Here is a 14,830-nt window from a genome sequence, read left to right on the forward strand (position 1 = left end):
TGTTTTCAAAAACCACCATAGTACACATGTTGTAAATCTGAAATGAAAGCAGAAAATCTGGAAACAGCAATGAAACGTGCTAACATTTCAGACTTCATGCTTTTTCATGAGAACCTCTGAGCTATGTATGATGGGTTTCTCATAGACATTCCACGTAAAGTCAACTTCAAGACCAGGCAAGTTGGGGAAGGGAACTGTCAGGTTTGGATGGAACATGTGAAAGTAAGGGTTGTTAGGAACCAGGCCAGACCCTCTCAAAACATTTCAAGAAGGTAGCCCAGACTCTAGTTTTTGTAGATGTTTGAAGCAGGTGTAGAATGGTTATTCCAGGAGCGATGCAGCTGGTCAAACCCCTCAGTTTTAAACAAAATAGAATTTATTTACAGACTACTGACTGAAACACAAACAAAAGAGAACTAAATTCAGAATAACGTAACCTATCTGAAAACCCAATCAACTCTATCGCAACTTAATGATGCTGTCCCAAATACTTGCAATATCCCCATAATCAACCCTTTAGCAAAAGAAGGTAAAACCAAACACAAGTTCTTTCAGGAGTTATTTCAGAAAGAGAGGACCAGCATGGAGCTGTTTCTTTGATCAGCAGCCTCAAGCAGACTGTTTGCTAAATCCAAACCAGAAATAAAATCCTGAACTGGGAGAACAGGCCATTCCCCTTTCATTGTACAAGTGTTTGAAAGAAATAAGCTTAAAGGCCTTTTCAAGTAGATATTTCAAGACATGTAGGAACCTCTGCCTTTATGACCCCTCTGAAAATAAAAACCAAGGACAATAAAACCTTGTCAAAGGAGCAGCATTTGCACAAGGTGGGCTAGGGTTAGGAGTAAAATTAATTCAATCCTTCAGCATGAGACAAGAATGCAAAGTAGATCAAAATGTCCATTTCTGTACAAAAAGATGAAATCATGGAGGAAACTGAGGTAGGAATAGAAAATGTGTGGTAAGTAACACAGATTTAGAAACATGGACCAGTTTCCTTGAGATTTCACACAGATTAATTTAACAGCTCAAATTACAATTTTCAGTTATGGGTAATTGTGTATGCATCTTCTTTCTAGTTTGATTCTGCTGGATTGCATGTTACAGTTGATCAGGTGGTTTCATCATGATCCTTGCCTCATTAACAAATCCAGCTTTTAAGACAGTACAGCTCTTAAAACAATAATACATCTGAGATTTTCCAAGATAAAATTACATACAGTAAGAGTGAAAGCAAGTTTGCAATCAGGTAGTCACAAAATTATTTAGTCCTTTCAAATAATAGTGTAATGGTGTAGCCTTCCAGTGTGATGTAAACTTCACTTTTGGGTATTCTGAACCCAATGTTCTAGAAGCTTGAATGTCGTTAGTGTGTTAGTTATAGTCCTGGTAGTCTTTCATGCATTCTTTGTTCAAGCTTATTTTTGAGTGTGTTTTGTGCATAATTGGATTTTCGGTTTGGCTTCTTTTCCTCCTCAATTTTTCTCCATGCAATCTAGTGATTTTATAGGATTTAGGCTCACTGCCCTCTTTGGATATTTCTAGAGGTAACCGTCTTCACTGGGTAGAATACATGATTGTGATTTTTGTCCGACGCACTGTTTAGGCAGTTCCACAACTGCGCTTCCATTATGCATTATCTTCATTCTCCCTTATTTTTTTAAAAAAAGTCTTTACAGTAGCAAGTAGAACCTCTTGGGCATAGATAGTGTGAGTAGATTGCTTTTTTTTAAATCTTGGTTTTGCTTTGAGACTGGAATACACCCCAGGAACAGGAGGTGAAAACATTCTCCAGTGCATGCTGGCCTGGGAATCATATGAAATTCAGAACAAAATATTTGGAGCAAAATAAATCAGTTTATGTTATGAATAAATAACATTGTGGTTTTGATTCCTAACAGGAATGGGCCGCCTCCATTTAAACCTCCTCCTCCACCAATAAAGTACACAGCTATTCAGGTATCTCCACAGGGTGAAGTCAACTAATGAAGATGGTGTTGATACTTGGATTGACAGCAGCATATAGTTTTACATTGTAGTTTTTAACGTGCAATATATGTGATCAATTTTATGCTTTTAGAATAACAGTACATATTATTAATACTCAGTGATTCAATTAATGCATTTACATCCTAAAACATTTGTACAGACTTATACAATTTTTATTACATATTAAAGTTTACTGTCAACTTCTTTTTCTGAATTCAATTTTTTTGTAGTAGGAAAAAATTTTTATAAACAAATTAACTTTTATTCTACACTTGTTTCTTCAATATATATTAATCAATTTTATTCTTTCGGGCATTAAAGTCTTTCATGCCAGTATTGCATACTTCAGATGCAAAATTGCAAAACAAAATGAGAGAATGAAATCTCAAATTTGCCAGTCTTACATAACCCAAAACCAAAGCCTAAACTTGGAATGAAAATCATCTTGTGCTGTGCTTTATAAGACACTTCTATTGCCATACCATAAAACCGAACATTTGAATGGTTTTATGGCAGTAGTTTCAAGGATCGAGTGTCTTGGCATCACGACCATGATAGTTCTGGTTTAATGCATTTTGGGCTTGTTGTCTGACAGCATCCTGCAAGTTAAGTGCCAGGATGTGTATGTGTGGGAGGAGAGTTGGGTGAGTGGGGAGCATAATTAGAGAATTTAGATCAGGGTGGTGCTGGAAAAGCACAGCAGGTCAAGCAGCATCCAAGGAGCAGGAAAATCAACATTTCGGGCAAAAGCCCTTCATTGGGAAGGGCTAGAAGCCTGCAAGCATGTTTAGTACCAGTTACCAAAGTGGATGGAAATGTTTGTCCTGACTCTACAGGAATTCCAAAAATAATGTTCGGAAGCCATTGTATTCACACCTAGAAAGTCTGTCCAAAGAAGATTCAATACTGTATGAGCCATCTTAAAACAAGCATTCAAACATCTCATTGATCCATCCAAGATTTGGATATTTTTGGGGTATCTTGGCCTGCAAATGATAGTCTCCAAAACTGGGATTTTTGTCACCTTACATCAGTTTCTCTTTATCACTGGTTAACATTAAGTCTATTAGATTATTGAATTGAAAATTGTGGTAGTCTATCAACAATCATTGCAAGAGTGCAAAGATCTTATATATGGGGTAGTTCTGGTAAGCACTACATGCCACAGCTAAATATCTGGTATGTCCATTCCATCAAAATTAATCTCCTATACATCTTCATATGACTCTTTTATAATCTGGTGTACAAAACAGGCTCTGAGATTAGATTGTTAGAGTGTAGGGATTGAATCATATTGATTAGATGTCTTAGTTTTCACAGCATATTGCAGGCATGGTAAATGCAGTGCACATAACATCAGCTCATAAATTATCTGGAAACTTTATCATCTTGTTACAACCTTTTGTCACTTTGTGTTCTTCACACAAATTATTGAGACTTAATAAAATATAGGAGCATAAAATTAACCCCCTAAGATAAAACCAAGTCCCTAAATGCCTGTTCCAATGGATGGTAAAATAGCTACCCCAGTATCTGTCTTCCACTCATTCTTGCTTTCTTCCTTCCTATCTTCCTTCCCTTGCTCCCACATTTTCTCCCTTCATCATTCCCTCTAACCTTCCCTCCCTCTCTTCCACCTTTCCTCTTTTCCTCTTCCATCTGTCCCTTCCTCCCTTTCATTTTCTCCTCCTTCCCTCTTTTTCCTTCCTTGCTTTCTTTCTCCCTTCCATTGCTCCTTCACTCCTTCCTCTCCTCCTTTCTTGAGTTGTTCTGCATTTGATTGAGTCCATCTGTGATTGATGCACAAAATATTTGATTAGTTAAGCCCAAGTATGGACTCAGGGAAATGTAAAGAAACTGCAAAAAATGCTAGAAGCTATTTTAAAGCACTGTGAATTTGAAGCTGTCATTTAACCTAGAGTCACTCCCGTATGATATACTATACTCTTAGGGATCATTTTTATAGTTCATATCTGTAGTAAAGCAGAAATGAGAATGATGGAGCAAACTAAATTTACTGACTCCTAAAACCATAAGATGCAAGGACCGCAGTAGACCATTCAGCTAATCAAGCCTGCTTTACCTGACAATGAGATTATGGCTGACCTGATCATTCCTAACCTACCTGCCTTTTACCATAACTCTTGAATTCCTTACTGAGTAAAAATCTGTCAATCTCAGCCTTGGATGTACTGAATAATCCAGCCTCAACAGCCCTTTGTGGTAAAAACATTACTCGCCTCAGAGAGAAGAAATTCCTTCTTATCTCTGATTTAAATGTATGAGCCCTTATTCAAAGTTGATGCCTTTGGGTCCTAGACTCTCCCACATAGGGAAACAATCTTTCTGCATCTACCCTGTCATGTCCCGCAAGAACCTTATATGCTTCAATATTCTTCTTTCTCATTCCAATGAGTACAGGCCCAACCAATGCAACATCTCCTCATAAGACAGTCCTTCCATACCCACTACTAGCCTAGTGAACCTTCTCTGGACTGCCTTCAATGCTAGCATGTTGTTCCTTGGATAAAGAGCCCAAAACTATTCATAGTATTCAAATTATGGTCTGTTTAGGGTCCTGTATAGGTCCAGTGAAATCTCCTTACTTTTATACTCTATTCTGTTTGAAATAAAGGCCAACATTCCATTTGCCTTCCCTATTACAATTGAACATGGAATTTAGCATTTTGTATTTCATAGTCTGTCCTTGCCAGTATGCTATCTCCAACACTATGGGATCTTACCTTTTTAAGCATCCTAATGTATGGCACCTTATCTCACCCCTCCTGAAAATCCAAATATATTACATCCACCACTTCCCCTTTATCTATCTTGATTGTTACCACCTCAAAACAGTCTAGTAAATTTGTCTGGCATGCATTCTCCTTGAAGAAGCTAAGATGACTTTGTTTGATCATGTTATGTATCCCTTAATCCTCTGTTATTACATCTTTTGTAATAGACTAGCATTTTCCCAATATTGTTTGTCCTACCGCTTTTCATTCACATATAAATGATTTGGATGTGAACAAAGGAGGTATAGTTAGTAAGTTTGCAGATGACACCAATATTGGAGGTATAAGGGACAGAAAAAGGTTACCTCAGATTACAACAGGATCTTGATTAGATGGGTCAATGGGCAGAGGAGTGGCAGGTGGAGTTTAATGTAGATAAATGTGATGTGCTACATTTTGGAAGGGCAAATCAGGGCAGGACTTATACATTTAATGGTAAGGTCCTGGGGAGGGTTGTGAAAAACAGACCTTGGAGTGCACATTCATAGCTCTTGAAAGTGGAGTTACAAGTAGATAGAATAGTGATGAAAATGTTTGGTAAGGCTTTAGTATCCTTTATTGGTCAGAGCATTGAGTATAGGAGTTGGGAGGTCATGTTGCAGCTGTACAGGACGTTGGTTTGGCTATTTTTGGAATATTGTGTGCAATCCTTCCTATCGGAAGGATGTTGTGAAACTTGAAAGAGTTCAGAAAAGATTTACAAGATTGTTGTCAGGGTTGGAGAATTTGAGCTATAGGGAGAGGCTGAATAGGCTTGGGTTGCTTTCCCTGGAGCGTCGGAGGCTGAGGGTTGACTTTATAGAGGTTAATAAAATCATGAGGGGCATAGATAGGGTAAATAGACAAGGTCTTTTCCCTGGGGTGGGGGAGTCCAGAACTAGAGGGCAAAGGTTTAGGATGGGAGGGAAAAGATATAAAAGGGACCTAAGGGACAACTATTTCACACAGAGGGTGGTGCCTATATAGAATGAGCTGTCAGTGGAAGTGGTGGAGGCTGGTACAATTACAATATTTAAAAGGCATCTGGATGGGTACATGAATAGGAAGTGTTTAGACAGATATGGGCCAAGGGCTGGCAAATGGGACTAGATTAATTGAGGATATCTGGTCAGCATGGATGAGTTAGACCGAAGGGTCTGTTTCCATGCTGTACATCTCTATGACTCTATAACTCTATATCACATTTTAAGCTAACTGTCCTATTGTTAACTGCTTTTGTTTTGGTTCCTCTTTTTAAATAGCTGTGTTATTTAGTAGTTTTCCAATTCTCTGGGACTTTTCCAGAATCTAAGGATTCCTGGAAGATTACTTCCAGTAAATTCACCAACTCTGTATCTATCTCATTTATTATCAGAGGATGTATTCTATCAGCTCTAGACAATTTATTGGTCTCTAGCCCCATTAGTTTGCCTAACACATTTTCTCTAATGATCTCATTTTCCCTTTTGCCTCTTGAATATTTAGTAATGTCAAAATGCTATATTGTCTTCTATTGTGAAAACTGATGCAAAGTATTTGCACAACTCTTCTGTCATTTCTTGTTCCACATTATTATTTTGTAGGGGGCCTATGTTCAAATTGACTTACCTCTTCATTTTGATATATTTAAATGAGTTCTTGCTGTCCAGCTTGATATTACTTGCAAGTTGACCATCAAAGTTTATTTTCTCCCTCTTTATTATTTTTGGGTCACCTTTTTGTTGGTTATTAAAAGTTTCCGAATCCTCTGGCTTGCCACTCATCTTTGCCACATTGTTTTTAATCAATCCGTCCTTAACCTCCCTGGTTAACTATGATTAGCAATATTTCGTTCCTTGAATCCTTCTTCAACACTGGAACAAGTCTTTGCTGTGGACCATGAACTGTTTTCTTCAATATCTGCCATTATTCCTCCACCATTTTTGCTGCTAAGTTCCTTTCCCAGTCCATCCAGCTCTGTCCTCACTTGTTTCTGACCCAAGTTTCTCCCTCTAGAACTGAATGCTAAACTCTACCATGTTATGGTCACTGTTTCTTCGTGGATCTTTTACTCTGACATCATTTATTAAGCTTGTTTCATCACCAGGTTCAAACAGCCTGATCCCTTGTTGGATCCAAAACATATTATTCTAGAAAAGTTCCTGAATATACTGTATTAATTCTTCCCCATGAGGCCCTCTGCCAATGTGACTGTCCTAACTCATATGAATATTTAATTCACCCATGATTCACTGCCGTTGTTACATGCTCTCATTATCTCCTACTTTATGCTCTGCCTCACCATATAGCTACTGTTAGGGGGCCCATAGAGTAATCCTACCCATGTTTTCCTTTATCTTTCTCACCTCCACCTGTACGGATCTCTATTATCCAATCTGAGATCATTTCTTGCTATTGTACTCATACTAACAAAGTTACTTCACTTCTGTTCTGCCTGTCCTTTTGAAAAGTCACATTTCCCAGAATGTTCTCAACTTTGATCTCCTTGTAACCACGTTGTTGTAATGGTGATAAGAACAGACTGCTTACCTGTATTTGTGCTGTTAATTCATTTATTTTGCTCCAAATTTTACATGTCTTGAAGTAAACAGCCATTATTTTTCTGATTTTCCCATCTTTTTCAACATTAGACCCCAGTTACTGTTCCTTTTCTAGAGATTAGAGTGGTGCTGGAAAAGCACAGTAGGTCAGGCAGTATCTGAGGAGCAGGAAAATCGATGTTTCGGGCAAAAGCCCTTCATCAGGAATGAACATTTGCCTGAAACGTGCTTTTCCTGCTCCTCGGATGCTGCCTGACCTGCTGTGCTTTTCCAGCACCACTCTAATCTAGACTCTGATTTCCAGCATCTGCAGTCCTCACTTTTGCCTGCTCCTATTCTATGTTTATAAACTCTGTCCCTTCCTATCCCACTCTGGGTATCATCCAAATAGCTGCTAAGTAATGCTACCATATCCTTTTGCTTTGTAAGCTTACGTTTTCGCTCTCTCAAATACTTTCACTCTCTAATTAATTTATTGCTCTCTCTACAGCCTTAGTTATTCAATTCACCAGGACACCCATCCCGGCACGGTTTAAGTGAAGCCCATCCCAGCAGAACAGCTCCCTCGTACCCCAGTACTGGTGCCAATATCTCTGTGCATTTCCTTTCCTCACTGGGAAATCTACTTACGCTGTGGGATTCTTTTTCACTCTTAATTCAGTGGATTTCGGCATTTATTGCCAATTCCAAATTGCCCTCGAGAAGGTGGTGGTGAACTGCTGACTTCAACTGTTGCATTCCATTTAGTGTTGGTGCATCCGCATGTTGATAGGATTGGAACCCCAGGATCTTCCTGAATTGTTGGAATTTGGCCTTCTTAACTTATTTGTTCCTCTCATACGGTTGAACATTTTGGATGTAGCAATAATGGGCAAGAAGATGATCTTCATATACTATCTCAGTGCAGAAAGTCAATGAATATTTGAACAACTTACATCTATGCTTGATGTGGTGATGTGTTCTTAAAACCTACTTCAGGCCAAAGAAAAATGTGATGGTCAAATAATATACATTCCTTATAAGCTGCCAGCAATATGGTGGAGCAAGTCAAATTTGCCATGTTTGATTCAAACAGACTCTACAGAAATTGACCCTCAGGGTTGTAGCTACACATACCAAACTAGTTGAAGTGAGAATGTTATAGAAAGAAGACCTCAGTAGACTCATCAACACATAACTCATCATGTTCAGACACTTCCAACACAATGCCTAAACTGTGGAAATGCTCATCAATTTCCAACACCATAGCCAGCTCAAGGAAAATGTGTACCTCATGTTTGAAGTGGAATAATTTTATAAAGCTACGCAATCATCAGGGAGGACTTCATCAGCTTGACACATGGGGTAGTCACTTTGTGAAATTAATCAACAATAAGTATATGCCATTACAGATTATAAAGTGGCAGGACATTTAAAGGAATGCTTAGTTGTAATCCTATCCATTTCAAGATGGCTTCTTCTGGAGTCAGTGCTATCTATATTGAGTGATGAGCATTTTTTTGAAACCTTCTCTCATTCCATGACACTCCTCAAACTATGAACTAATTATTCTGATTTTGTGACCAATCACAATTCAAGGGGACCACAAAAAGCCACCTTAAACAGGTTCATGTTTTATGTAGATAAAGACAGAAGTCTTATGCAGGTTAACGTTTTCAGTAAGCTTCGATTCAGAGACACCACAGCAGTACACCAATGTGGAACATATATGACAGAGAATGCAAACTAGACATGGATTTTGAGAGATTAAGCGACACGGTCAGGTGTTTCAGGGTGAAACATAAATTCTGCTAGTTTCACTCAATTTAGGACAGCTGTCATTTACAATCTGTGCCCATGTGTCACCAAGGACTGAAATAACTTGAAGCAGAGAATGTCATTGAGCAAATTATCCTTTTGCTGCGAATATTGACCCAAGATATCACATGACATAAAAATGGTGAACTCTTTGCTAGCCTTAGGGTGGTCAATAAAACTATCATAAGAACATAAAAACTAGAAGAGTTGCAGAGACTTTCTAAAATCCAAAAGCTATCAGCACGATTTCATAACTGCAAAGCAATCAGAAAGCTTGAGATGTGGCCGGTATGATGTGTACGTCCATATATCACTAACAGAGCAAAGCTAATTTTGTTACTCATATTCTGCAGAGTGCCCCATTCACTAAGTACACGACACCTAGTCAGAAGATCATTCCCAAATCTTGTCACATGTGAAGGACACTCAAACTACTCAACACATGGGAACAGAAAACGTAGAACATGATCAGTGGTTGTCAGTGGAGCTCGCTCAACTTGAACCATAAAATTTGCTGCACTGCAGGATAAATGCACATTTATAGCAGCCAGGATAGATTTCCTAGGATTCAGAGTGACAGCAGCAGCAGTAAAGCCTACTCACAACAATGTTGAAGATATTAACGCACTTTTGACCCTGTCTAATGTGAGAGAGTTCCTCTGTTCTACTATTATTTCTCACAAAGTCACATCTCAGTGAACAGAAATGACAGGAAGCTCTTTGAAGGCTACAGTGCAAAGATACACAGTGGGAATGAACAAACTCACAGTAAACAATGTTGATATGGGAAAGCTTAATATGGCAAATCAATCCATCAGTCCTTGGGCATTTCAACCCATATGTGGAAACGTGTGTCAGAGCAGATGAAGAGGAAATGGGCTTGGAGCTGTACTTTCATAGAAGGAAGTAAACGATCAATCACTTACGCATTATTCTATTGTTGGAGAATGAATAAAAATACTCTGCTGGAGAGCAGGAAGCACAGGTCTGCATCTATACTTGTGTACATTAACATATATTTTTCTATGGTAGGATGCTAATTCTCTTCTCTAATCACCAAAATCTGACTACATTATTCACATATCACCTGGTCATTGACCCCTACGAATTTACGGATGGTCAGATCATCTTCATCAGTACAACTTGTAGATTGAGTATCTTGTTAATGTAGGACTGCATCTCATATTGTAGTATCTTGAAAATGCTATAACCCATTGTAAAAAATCCAGTAGCTAAACATGAGGAAAACAATGACAAAATTAGACGGTGTCAGCGTGAATTAGCAAAAGGAGAACAATGCTTGACAAATCTACTGGCATTTTTTTGAGAATGTAGATGGTAGAGTTGATGAGGAGGAGTTGTAGGATGTGGTTCTCTTGGACTTTCAGATGGCTGTTGATAAGGTCCCATATAAGAGATTAGCATTAAAACTGAAGTGAAGGAAACAGTGGGTGGTGGAGACTGAGGGGAAACAGCCCCTGGGCAGAGGTCAGTGAGGGGAAACAGACCTTGGGCAGAGGTCAGTGAGGGGAACCAGACCCTGGGTGGAGGTCAGCGAGGGTAAACAGCCCCTGGGCAGAGGTCAGCAAAGGGAACCAGACCCTGGGTGGAGGTCAGCGAGGGGAAACAGTCCCTGGGTGGAGGTCAGCGAGGGGAAACAGACCCTGGGCAGAGGTCAGCAAGGGGAACCAGATCCTGGGTGGAGGTCAGCGAGGGTAAACAGCCCCTTGGCAGAGGTCAGCAAGGGGAACAAGACCCTGGGTGGAGGTCAGCGAGGGTAAACAGACCTTGGGCAGAGGTCAGTGAGGGGAAACAGACCCTGGGTGGAGGTCAGTGAGGGGAAACAGACCCTGGGCAGAGGTCAGCGAGGGTAAACAGATCCTGGGCAGAGGTCAGTGAGGGGAAACAGACCCTGGGCAGAGGTCAGTGAGGGGAAACAAACCCTGGGCGGATGTCAGCGAGGGGAAACAGACCTTGGGCAGAGGTCAGTGAGGGGAAACAGACCCCGGGTGGAGGTCAGTGAGGGGAAACAGACCCTGGGAAGAGGTCAGTGAGGGGAAGCAGACTCTGGGCGGAGGTCAGTGAGGGGAAACAGACCCTGGGTGGAGGTCAGTGAGAGGAAACAGACCCTGGGCAGAGGTCAGTGAGGGGAAGCAGACCCTGGGCAGAGGTCAGTGAGGGGAAACAGACCCTGGGCAGAGGTCAGTGAGGGGAAGCAGACTCTGGGTGGAGGTCAGTGAGGGGAAACAGACTCTGGGCAGAGATCAGTGAGGGGAAACAGACCCTGGGAGGAGGTCAGCGAGGGTAAACAGATCCTGGGCAGAGATCAGCGAGGGGAAACAGACCTTGGGCAGAGGTCAGTGAGGGGAAACAGACCCTGGGTGGAGGTCAGTGAGGGGAAACAGACCCCGGGTGGAAGTCAGTGAGGGGAAACAGACCCTGGGCGGAGGTCAGTGAGGGGAAGCAGACTCTGGGCAGAGGTTAGTGAGGGGAAACAGACCCTGGGTGGAGGTCAGTGAGGGGTAAGAGACCCTGGGCAGAGGTCAGTGAGGGAAACAGACTCTGGGCGGAGGTCAGTGAGGGGAAACAGACCCTGGGTGGAGGTCAGTGAGGGGAAACAGACCCTGGGTGGAGGTCAGTGAGGGGAAACAGACCCTGTGCGGAGGTAATTGAGGGGAAACAGACCCTGGTGGAGGTCAGTGAGGGGAAACAGACCCTGGGCAGATGTCAGTGAGGGGAAACAGACTCTGGGCGGAGGTCAGTGAGGGGAAACTGACCCTGGGTAGAGGTCAGTGAGGGGAAACAGACTCTGGGCGGAGGTCAGTGAGGTGAAACTGACCCTGGGCAGAGGTCAGTGAGGGGAAACTGACCCTGGGCAGAGGTCAGTGAGGGGAAACAGACCCTAGGCGGAGGTCAGTAAGGGGAAACAGACTCTGGGCGGAAGTCAGTGAGGGGTAACAGACCTTGGAGCAGCCAAGAGTTGTTACAAAGCAGACTAGAGGCTTGGAGCAGAATGAAGATGCTTGTTGGACAAGGTCTATTGCAAGTGGTCAGACCACATTTGGAAGCCCCTGCACTCCGCTACTGCAATGTAATATTTATTTGTAATTTGTTTATATGACTGTAATGACTATCCTTTTAACTGTGATTAGATTAGATTAGATTAGATTAGATTCCCTACAGTGTGGAAACAGGCCCTTCGGCCCAACTATCCACACCGACCCTCCGAAGAGTACCCCCCAGGCCCATTTCCCTCTGACTAATGCACCTAACGCTATGGGCAATTTAGCATGGCCAATTCACCTGACCTGCACATCTTTGGATTGTGGGAGGAAACCAAAGCACCTGGAGGAAATCCACGCAGACACGGGGAGAATGTGCAAACTCCACACAGACAGTTGCCTCAGGTAGGAATTGAACCCTGGTCCCTGGTACTGTGAGGCACCATTCTGCCCTAAACTATGTCTTATTTCTGTAAAGTATTGCAACAACTTTTCTTTTTTTTTTGTTTCTAAGATTTCTACCTGGGTACTAGCACCTAAGAGGCAACATTGTAAAACTTTTCACTGTACTCTTGTACTTCTGTACTTGAGTACTGTAATGCAGATCTGAGTGTACTGTACCTTTAAGAGAGTTAAAAGTTAGCAGAACTACCTGACCGCACCAACTGTTCTGAATGAGATACAATGTAACATGTGGTCCAGCAGCTAGGGTAGCTGGTTGCCTGGAGACAAAAACAATTGAATTAGGCCAACCAGTTTAAATCATACCCCGAAAAGTATCAAACTCCAATCAAGATTGAATTTAGTATATTGATAATCTTAAAAGCTAATGACACACTCTGATGCTTTAAGAATATAAGACCGGGAAAAATTGAACAGTTGAAGGAGACCTGCCAAGCTACCAGCATGCAGAGACTGCCTGAAAAATAGCTCTCTGAAAGGTACCTTTATCAATCTGTAACCTGTGAAACAGAAATCCCTAAGAAAAAGAAAAGAAGACTGAGGAAGATATAAGAAGAGGATTCAACTGCTGGCTGGTTTGGAATTTTTGGTAAGTCTTAATTGGGGGGGTGGGTTTATTGGACGAGTATTGTAGAAAGGAAGGTAAAAGATAGGTTAGAGGAAGGAGTTGTAAATAATTGTTAGTTAATTATTCTCTGTTATACTTTAAGAAATAAAGTTGTTAATTTTTTACTTTAAATACTTCTTGGTCTCTCAAATTTTCATAACTTACCACAAGGGATAAATCTTTTCTGTGTTGCTAGTTTAAATTAAGCAGGAGGGTTTACCCCGTGTCATAACAGTTTGGGGCTTCTGGTACGTGACTTGAACTGGTTAAGGCAGATTTGAATAGATTTAAGGGTACGAAAATTTCCCAGCAGATTTAAACACCTGCAGGTTAGAGTCCTAGATCTTTAACTAAAACATAGGTGAGGCAAATTTTTTACTTTAAATGAATAGAGGTTGATTAAATTAAAAGTGAGAAAAATAGCTCTTAAAATTGCTAAAGAGGTTTTAGGATTTGTAGATGGTTCTCAAATTTGCCAAGAAGGTTTAGAAGGAAAGAAAAAGGCCATACTTTTAGAATTAGCAAATAAGTTGGACTTGGGTTTAACCAAGCTCAAAAGTAAAGCTTAAATGCTAAGGGAATTACTCAAACACATAGGTATGTCAGAGAAACAGACAAGTGTAATAGAGGTAGAAATGCTCAAATTACAATTGAGGAAAATAGAGTTAGAAGATTATCAAAGGGAGAGAGAAAGAGAGAGAGAAGAAAGAGAGAGAGAGGAAAAAGAGAGAGAGAATGTTCTTGGCTGAGCAAAGAGAGAGAGAAGAAATGGAGAGAGAAAGAGATAGAGGAAAAAAGAGAGAGAAGGTACTTAGCTGAGCAAAAAGAGAGAGAATTTGAACTTGAGAAGTTGTGACTTAGTCAGCAAAGTCAAGTTAACAGGATGGAGATTAAAAGAGAAGGTAGTGACATACACAAATATGTCAAAACTCTGTCACATTTTGATGCCGACATGATGAAGCCTTTATTTCATTTGAAAAATTGGCTTGGCGGATGGAGTGGTCCAAGGATTTATGGGTAATGTTAGTTCAGACTAAGCTGGTAGGCAGAGCTAGTGAGGAGTTTGTTGCGCTCTCAGATGAGGTGTCAAGAGATTATGAAGAAGATTATGTTGCCGGTAGCATACAGACATGAAGAGTTATGGGTAGCACATGAACTATCTGTAGGAGGTCACCTAGGGCTATGAAAGACTCAGGCTAAGGTACAAAATCAATTTTATTGGCCTGGAATGCACAAGGATGTGGTTAACTTTTGCCATACGTGTCATACATGCCAAATGGTATGTAGGTAAGCCACAGGTGGTAATAAAACCAGCCCCTTTGTTGCCAGTTCCCACATTTGAAGAACCTTTCACACGGGTTATACTTCATTGTGTAGGTGCCCTCCCGAGGACTAAATGTAGGAACCAATACTTGTTAACCATAATGGATGTGTCTACCAGATTTCCAGAGGCAATTCCATTATGGAGTATCAAGGCAAAAAAAGGTGGTAGAGGAATTAGAAGCTTTCTTCACACGGTATGGGCTACCCAGAGAGATTCAGTCGGTCCAAGGGTCAAATTTTACTGCTCAGCTGTTTAAGGTGGTTATGGATAGCTTAGGTATACAGCACTTTAAATCCAGTGTGTATCATCCTGAATCCCAGGGAGCTTTAGAAAGG

The 14,830-nt window shown here is 40.9% G+C and overlaps 1 protein-coding gene across 1 annotated transcript in view; it reads left to right on the forward strand.

Moving 5' to 3' along the window:
• Positions 1-2,203, forward strand: part of LOC122550456 (T-cell surface protein tactile) — a 108,232-nt gene extending 106,029 nt beyond the window's left edge. Inside the window, exon 12 of the mRNA XM_043691198.2 lies at positions 1,902-2,203. Coding sequence (XP_043547133.2) covers positions 1,902-1,986 — 85 coding nt within the window. The 3' untranslated portion in view covers positions 1,987-2,203. The remainder of the gene's footprint in view (positions 1-1,901) is intronic.
• Positions 2,204-14,830: the final 12,627 nt, after the last annotated feature.

This window comes from Chiloscyllium plagiosum, unplaced genomic scaffold (assembly GCF_037043375.1).
Source record: "Chiloscyllium plagiosum isolate Xiang-an unplaced genomic scaffold, Cpla_swu_hap1 HiC_scaffold_6, whole genome shotgun sequence".
NCBI lineage: Eukaryota > Metazoa > Chordata > Chondrichthyes > Orectolobiformes > Hemiscylliidae > Chiloscyllium > Chiloscyllium plagiosum.